The sequence below is a fragment of the Buceros rhinoceros genome, unplaced genomic scaffold (assembly GCF_000710305.1).
Source record: "Buceros rhinoceros silvestris isolate BGI_N320 unplaced genomic scaffold, ASM71030v1 scaffold6906, whole genome shotgun sequence".
NCBI classification, from domain to species: Eukaryota; Metazoa; Chordata; class Aves; order Bucerotiformes; family Bucerotidae; genus Buceros; species Buceros rhinoceros.
The window spans coordinates 77,084-86,182 of record NW_010418054.1 but is presented as its reverse complement, the minus strand read 5'-3'; the positions used below and the strand labels follow the sequence as shown (position 1 = coordinate 86,182).

General features: G+C 40.2%; 1 protein-coding gene across 1 annotated transcript in view; it reads right to left on the bottom strand.

Annotated features, from left to right (window-relative positions):
- The window catches only part of ABLIM1 (actin binding LIM protein 1), a gene marked incomplete at its 5' end in the record, with an annotated part of 85,973 nt that overhangs the window by 8,643 nt on the left and 68,231 nt on the right, over nt 1–9,099 (bottom strand). The window contains 5 exons of the mRNA XM_010138387.1: nt 1,663–1,768; nt 1,902–1,993; nt 4,181–4,327; nt 6,113–6,160; nt 8,443–8,547. Coding sequence (XP_010136689.1) covers nt 1,663–1,768; nt 1,902–1,993; nt 4,181–4,327; nt 6,113–6,160; nt 8,443–8,547 — 498 coding nt within the window. The remainder of the gene's footprint in view (nt 1–1,662; nt 1,769–1,901; nt 1,994–4,180; nt 4,328–6,112; nt 6,161–8,442; nt 8,548–9,099) is intronic.

Here is a 9,099-nt window from a genome sequence, read left to right as displayed (position 1 = left end):
AGTGGCACACATGGTTTATATGTCATTATACCTCCTGAACCTTTCACGAGTTTCCTTTCTATCTTTCCTACTGCAACTATTACTGCACTCATGCTCCCAGCTTCTGCTGCTGGGCAAGACAGGATACGTATGACTAGCAAGCTCCCGTCCCTCTGTATTCACATGCTTTAGCTTGCCAGTTTTCGCTGCAATGGAGAAAAAGCTATTAGTTTTGGTTCTGCAGCACTGTAATCAACAGATGTTTTGGTCCTGACTTCAACAGGAGAATGATCAGAATGGGCATTGCTGAGTGAATTCAAGCACACTTGAGAATTTGGCATTCTGATCTGAAATTATAGGTATCCTGTACATGATGTGACACTTCTGAGAACATGCTATAATTCAGAGCTCTGTGACTCCTGCTTTCATCTGAAATGAAAAAGAAATACAGTATCTGGGGGCATTCAGCTTAGCATTTGCACTGACCTCAGAAATTGCACAAGCAAGATAAAGACAATGTGGAAATGTTAAGGGTGTCTTTTCAAACAGATAAGAGGGTGCATATGTTGTCATTATGTCACCATAATGATCAATAACCCTTCTACAGTTAATATAGCTCCTTCAGACAAGATCCACCATATAAGAATGCAATTTTTGATTTTTAAAATGTTATTTTTACCACAGGGTAAAGGAAAGACAATGCAGAACTTGAGGCACTGTTGTTGCCAACAAGAGGCAGCTTTGGGAAAGGTAACACTGATTCCAAAAAAGGCAACCGATGACTGTACTGATTATCACTGCAAAAAGGCACCAACACATCTTCATAGGAGTCCTCCAGCCTGTGCTAAGGTTAATAAAAAAATCCTAAGCTCTGAGTTGAGCAGGTAGCCTGTGGCCCTGTAAAAATTACAGCTAGTGAGGAGAGCCACAGCCATTGCTCCAAGACCATAAACACAGGCAACACACCTACACAACAGGGAACACAAGGAAATCTTAGTTTGCTTGGCCGCTACTCCAGTGGATGACTCCAAAGAGACTCATCTTGTCCCTTCTTGGCTCAAAGTACAGCTGCTGTGCTGTACTGCGTGTGCTGATTGGTGGATGAGCAGGGTGAAATAAAATGCCCAAACCCTTCTCTGGTGATCTGAGGCGGCCACGGATGTATATCCAAACGTGCGATGAGGCCAAGAATCTAAGCCACCAATTATCCCAAGCTGACTTTTGTGCTTTTGCTCTGGAACAGAATAGACCCAATCAAAACGTCAGCTGAGGCTGTGTTTGGAATATGCAGCCCCACTGATTTTCTGTCCCTGGGAGGAAACAATTAACAGTGATAGGAACCACCGGTTAAAGCAAAACATGTTATCGTAATTCAACAACTCAGCCTGTTAGCATGTGTGTGATGTGATAGTCACTGAATATTTTACCTCTCTCCTTGTCTATATAAGAAAATCCCTCTCCTCAAAATTGCTTGAAAATCCCCAACCTCATATTTCTAATTAAAAAACAACCATGACATTCGTCACCAAAACCAGCCAATAAACCAGGCCACTCTTGCAGGGGCTAACACCACATATACAGATATCAAGCAGTCTTTCTAGTGGTCTCTCTTCTGGCACATCGCTTAATATGTGTGTATGTGGTGTTCATTATTCACTGTTCATGATTAACTTCATTGCCTACATGACCTACCTGGAGAATCGTAACGGCTGGCAGAAAGGGCTGACCTATCGCGACTCTCCTTTTCCATCTCTTCTTTCAATATCAATTGTCCCAGACCAGAGTTGAGCTATAAAAGGCAATTAAAAATACATATCAAAAAATAAAGCTGATCAAGGCATTAGCAGAAATTGCTTACAGAAAACAAAGAGGCACTTTTTGGGTGATGTTCAGAAACAGCATGAAGATAAGCTTATAGTCACCTTCATGAGCTGCTCCTCCTGCAGCTGCCGGCGTCTCTGTAGCTCCTCATCATCTTCCTCTCTTCCACTTGATCTGCGTCTCATGTCAGATCCTGCTTCCATAAAACCACAGTACAGAGAGAGCTTTGTGTATCAGTTCAACTGCAGCTTGAAGATTTCAATGTTAGTTCAACGCAGTTTGATTTACTGAATAAACAAAGCAGCATTTTCTTGAAGACTCAAAAGCTTTTTCCAAACTCACTCCTAACAAAACTCACTCAGCCTGCCCTATGGCTGTCAGGCCTCTTATAAAATTAACACAAAGTTAAACTGCACAGAAGTTCCAAACCAGGCAACCATCCTGATACAAAAACTATGAACCAATATAAGAGAAAAAAGGGGCTCAGATTGCTAGTTCTGGAAACAGGGGCTTTAATGGCACCAGGAACTGTACCAGTGGCTGAAAACATGAAGTCTGATTTACATTTATACTTTTCTCTAGACTGAGAAGAGTGAATTTGAATTAACATTTCAAATGGAAAATTAAAGTACATTAATCTCCTAAAGGGACACTCACATCTGGAAAAAACAAGGCATTATTTTTAGCCTAAATTGAAGCAAACTGATTTGATCCATTGGATAAAGCTAAAATGAATTAAGACACGTGTTCTACATTTTATTTCCATATTTTTTTATTAAATAATCTTTATTTTCTTGAATATTCTCAAGAAATAGTCCAATTTGGACAACAAGACACCTTTGTGAACACACTAGATATGATATTGCTGCAAACATTTAGGCAGCAGTTGTATATTTTTCTGCACAGGCTGTTTCCTGATACAGTTATTCACCAGCCCTACACTACACAAACAGTGTTTTAGTTGAGCGAAAACTAAATTTTGCAATGAAAGTTTATATCAATTAAATGTCTTGTACAGCAGTGTTAAACTGATGCTAATATGGAAAGACAAAAATTTATGGAGAAATTATTTGTTTGTGTTAAATTATTTACTATTTTGTTGGTGCTTCAGGTTTTTACAAGACTTTCCAGTACAAGAGCAGTAGTCCTCCTTTCTTTGACAATTGAGTTCACTTTAGCTCCGTAAGCAAAGCATCCCACTTGGAAAACGAGACAAGCCAAAACACTTGGGGTTTGTGGGTTTGGTTTTTAGTGATTAATCCTGTACGATGCTTTCTTATTTCTGAATAAAATATGTCCACAAGCACATTTTTATCTTTACAGTTTCCAAACAGTCCTGTTTAGTTTCTCAGGTGCAATGAAATCATCTGATAGCCAATACACAAAGCAGTGTTCCTGGAAACGATTACAAGTTGTCATCCACTGCCTAGAGACTGAGGTCAGTGCCAGCGTTTCCAAGAAAGGCTCCACCTCAGACACATGACATAACGATGCTGTAGCATTGTCTGGAGAGTTTCAAGGGTGTAGATGCTATCATTGTGGCTGTGATGTTTGTCAGGCTACAACTCTATATAAAAGATATTATCCAAAACTTGCCCTGCACATGCAGCCCCTTCAACTGGTCACTGAGCTCTCCCGCCCCGTTTCTCCTCTCCCAGCACTCTATGAAAATCCCACTGTGATGAAGACCACACACTCCTTCACAGAAACCTCACACAGGCAACACCTTCAGTGCTTCAGACATGACTTCAGAACTGAACCAGGCTAGAGAGCTTATTTTGTTCTAGAGGGTCAACAAAATCTAACAAAGGAAAAAAACAAAACAAAACTAAAAATGATGATGCACATGATTTAAAGAAAAGAAAATAAGATACTTGTAGTGCTACAACATAGAAGAAAAATACAATCTTTAGAAACAGTAACTCAAAATCGGGACTCTTTCAGTCCGTTAATTTTGCCACTTCAGTCATTGCTTCTTGCCACAAAATTAGTCGTGGGGCTGGAAGCAATTGTATTTTCCATTGAATATTTGCTATTAGTTTAGGACTAAAATACTAAACAGACAATAACTGAAAGAAGTCAGGCTTGTGTGACACACCGCATTTCTAAAGCTACTGCACGTGAGTTCACATAACTTGTCTGTGGGTTATTATCTGCGTGATCAAGTGCAAAGACTTTTAGCAAAGCATCTTCTACTCAGCACTGCTCAATAGTTTTAAATTCACAGACACTCAGAGGTCTCACTGGAAGAACTGCAAGTTGTGGTGAACACCTGGAGTGGACACAATCTTCACGACCCATCTTTACAGCTCCAGTGTCAATCTGCTTTTGTTACCGGTACCTTTTAAGCCGCATCGCTTGTATCATTTTTTTTGCATACCTACGGCCGCAAGGGAGGGAGGACCTGGCCAGTGGTCTGTCTCAATCTTTGGTATCTCGTTGGGTGCTGGTGCGTGAGCTGCTGGGAACTTGGAGGACTTGATGATATCCTCGGAGGACTTGCTCTGCGCTGCCAAAGCAGCTGCATCTAGATGGCAATCAGGGAACTTAGCTATATTATAATTGGTATCAATATAAAGATCTTCTTTATTTTGGCAAAATTTTATACTTTACAAGTCGATTTTCAAAAGCAAACATTTTCATGTTTTGCTTTTCTAATTACAATTGGAAACAAAGTAATGTCTGCTTCTTGCCAACAGACTGGATTTAAACCTTCCTCTCTGGTCTCATCCCCACCTCTAAAATAACCCCGAATCATCTTTGGATTATACTAGGGTTCCCAGTGTTAGAATGATTAGGCAAGAGTGAGAAAATCCAATCTAACAGTATTTGCCAATATCTCCTAAGGATAGCTAATTATTAATGAAGCTGAAACCAGATTTATGTACTGATCTGCTTTCCCTCTAGGGAAAAAAATAGTTCAGAGGAACAGCACTAATTTTAACTCTACTGATACTAATTTTTTTTTCTATGTGTCTATGAAAAGCTGCAAAACAAAGAAAAGAAATCTAAAAGAAATACATTTATTTAACCATTTTTTCTGCTGCATGCCCTTGCTTATTAGCATGCAGCACTAGTAAAAACAAATGGGAATTTATTAATAAATACTAAACTCCATTCAGATCAACTCGGCAGGGAAAGGCACTTCCAAGGAAATGAACCTCACCAATAAAACATCTAAGTAGTGGGGCATCCACTTAAGATTCCAGTCTAAGCCAAAGGCTCTTAAAAGCATATAAGGATGTGCATTATGGCTTTCCCTTCTTGACATTAAAAACCCATAAACCTGATAGGGTCCAGTTTATATTAAAACCAGCCTTAACTACCTCTTATCTGCAAACCATTAGCTTGAATCACCTCTTATACGTAGCTATCATACCAGAAGTGAGGATCCTGGACTTTTTTTTTTTTTAAACAGAAAGACATCTGTTAATGTCTTTCAGTAAAGCACTGTCTTGCTCATCCAACATGTTCCGGGTAGTTTAGGAACATCAGTATTAGATACCATGGGGAATTCCGAGCACTTTATGATTAGGAACTCTAAGCATAATTGCAGGTATGCAGAAGCTGGTCAGTTTACAAAAGCATGACTTCAAACAGTACTTACGTATTAGAATTGGTGATGCCAGTGGTTAAACATTCACAAGTTAATGGGAGGTGAGGACATACATTAAAACCATAAAAATAAACAAAAATAACGTTAAGACTTTTTCCAAAATGAGCATATGGTTTGAAACGTAAAAAAGAAAGAGGAAAAAAGCCTGATGTAATACCACAGCATATTAGCCCTGTCAGTGATAAGTCACCTGTATTATCTTCAATAATTAAAGATTCTTATTTAAAGCCACAGGTACACTTGGAATCCCAGTCTGACAATAACACCTCCGTCTTTAATGTTGAAATAAATTACTGTACTTTGTCTGCTTAAAATAAGGATTTTCCATGAAGTCCCTGCCAGAGAACAGTCTGCAGTTAATCCGTTTTAACATGACCAGTACCTGCATTCTGAAAATATAAACTTAAAGAAGTGAAATACAGGAAGCCATCATAATACTGGAGACAACAAAATCCCAGTTAATGGCTATTTTGCCATTAATATCAACGTGGCCTAGATTAAAACCATATGATCCAAATGAAACAACATGATTTAAAACATAATCACTCAGCCAGCCATGCAGTAACAGCTGTTTCACGCTTGGACTACTAATTTTTTGTGCTTATAAAGTAAAAACTGAATGCTTTTCACTAGTCTGCATGCCTTTTAATTTAGTTGACACTCCAGTTTTGAAATAAGAAGGGAAAGATCATTTACCGTGTTGTTTGTAGATGGGTGGTTTTCTGTAAATGTTGACACCTTGATCTGTGAAATTGAGAAATGAAAAATGGGAATATGAAAACTGCTTCTGCTGTAGCTAAAGATGACTCCAGCAGTAAAACAGACAGACCAAATCAAGGTTGTAGCACAAGAAAAAGCCAGAAAGCTGTTTCTAGTATCACACAAAATCAGATTTTTTAAAGAAAAGAAAACATAAGAACAAGTGAAAAGTCAAAGACATGTGGTATGAGGTCCTTTGGAGCTCATTCTGTAACATGTGGATGGATCGAAGTCATGAACCATTAATTTTAAACATTCAGAAGATTATCAGTGGGATAAAAGTTAGAGAAGAAATGCAAACAAGCAAGACATTTCAATGGTGAAGATACAGGCCATTTGGCAAAAACTACCCCAAATAACTTCTGCCGAAAATTGTGCTTCAGTCATAACAGCTCAATCTTCTTTCCAACCGACTGGCTGGGTTGAGCAGAGGAGAGTGCAGCGAGCCTACAATTCACTTCGAAATCCAGGGAACAACAGAGCTGCCTTATACACTGCTTGGAACAGTCAACAGCAGCTACACTTCAGTGAGTCAAAGGGATGCTTTAGGCAGTGTTAACTGACTGTCAAACCACAAGGACAGATTTTACCTTTTTAAAAAAATTTTAAGGCCCACCACATTGCACATGATCAACATAAGTCAGAATAAAAACGCTTCCCAGAACTCTAATGCAGTAAGTCTACAGCACATCTAAAAGATACCATATTTTTTAAAATAGTATTCTAAGATGGGAACCAGTTTGTTCTAAACTACCTTCCCACCCAAGTCAACACTTCATGTACTCGGCACAGCTACAAATACAAAAATTAATCAAAAAATCAGTGCTACAGTGCAAAAATCTGACAAAATCTTATGAAAGCCAAATGAGCTACTGGGAACTATAATGTCAGAAACCCATTTTGCTACTCATAGTGCCCTAAAAAAAGTTTTCCGTTAGATTGGATGAAAGATGAAAAAAGAGTTTTAGAAATACATGCTGTGTATTGCAGATCCAGCTAAAGTGCTTCAGGAGACAACTTAACCTTTGGCATTAAGGAAAGCTGACTCTAAAAACCAACTGAAACTGAGGCCAGTCTTACTCTGCAGAACTCGACTAAACAGGCAAATTCATTGCACACAGAGACACTGAGGTATTTCATTCTCGTTAGTGATCTGTTAGGGCTACTTGACCAGCAAACAGGTACAAACAGTACAAGGGCAGTCATGCAGTACTTTTGCGCACATCTATACTAGAAAGCTGTAAGGAGGACAGGAACGCAGCTCCTTCTGTGGCTGCACTGCGCCAGCTGAAGAGGACAGCTCTCCCACCATGCTAGAGACCATTACCCAGAGCTATTCATGCAAGTGCACTTTAGCTGACGCAAGTCCAAGTGAGCCAGGTTAGCTTAAGCAGTTAAAACAGCCTACCTTAGGCAAGCCAGGTCACACTGACTGAAAGAGAAGTTCCCACAAACAGTTTATCTGCCAGATCTGAGGAAGGGAGGAAGAGCAGTAACCTCTGGCAGTGCAAAGGGACGCTAGACTGAAGGGGACTTGAAGAGTAACTGGATAGAAGGCTTTCAGCTAGCACAGATGCAGTCAGAAGATGCATGTCAACAGCCCTAGGGACATACACCCTCATCCCATCAAAATCCAAGACAGGTGATCTTCTCAGAGGCTGGAAGAACTGTGCAGCTCAATTTGAAACAGGGCCTGCCCTTTAAAGAGGGAGCATCCTAAGGCATACACGCTATCTTTGTAGATCTGCAGGTCTGAGGACACCAAGCCATTGCACAAAAAAAGTAAAGAAACATCCTCACCTGCTTTAAAAAAAACAGGAAACACTAAATTAGAACTGTTGGGTTCAAGGCTGAAACAAGTCACAACAACCTGAATGATCAACATATCTAATGGCTCGCTGGTCAACTCTTTTCTGCGTGGGAATCTAAACCAAATCTTCCAAAGCTGTTAGGCAGACTGCCTGTGCTCAGCCAGTGCAACTAGGAGGAAAATCACACCCTACATAGCTCATATCCAGCCCACAGGCCACCAACAGAACCTGAAAACCAAGGCAGTGAAACACCTCACCAACAGAATAGGTAAAAATCACCATGAACCCTCCATTTCTTAATGCACTACCCCTCACAGCAAGCCCAGGAGCAGCTCCAAACCCTGAGGGCACACCCCGTGGTAAACAATGTGAAAGAATGGAGACAAGACAAAGGTTACAAAGGCTACATTCTACACTGTGACAGGACACCGAGACACATACAGTGCCAGCTCCTACCTGGAATATGGAAATGTTTAGGGGCCTGAGCGTAAGTTGGAGTGAGAGGGCGGCTGTCGGGCCGATAAGGGACAGGGGAGTTCCGACCGCTGGACGGCTCATTGCCTCCAATGAAAGAATGGAGAAAACAAAATGAGAAGAGGGAGAACAATAAAAAAAAAAAAGCAAGCCCAATCAAACCCAAATAAAACTGGTGGAATCAAAACCTCCAGGAAGAAAAGAAGTTGAACCAAAAATATAAATACAAACAATAATGAGAACTGGTAGCCCTTGTGACTTTTTCTTTATTTTCCTTATATTCCTGCAGAGACAAAAATTCATGTTCAGGCTGGAGTTGAGGTTTGAGCAGCTCAGACTCATTCTGACGGCATGCAGGCAGGAGCTGTGTGCCTCATAGCTGGTGATTAGATGGGCAGCATGGAAAAGAAGAATGGAAGGTTACTTAGCCATGATTTAGTACGGAGCTTGGTATTTGAAGTTAAAAGTCGCAGACACAGCATAGTAGTTGATAGGCAAACCGAAAATGAAACCAACTCCCAAGCAGACAGAAGCAGATGCTGGCAGTTACTATAGTCCCTAAATCAAAAGCAAATAGAAGCTAGAGATGGAACGTAGCTGTTAGGTCACTTGGCCCGTATCAGAAGGCCTAACTGTTCC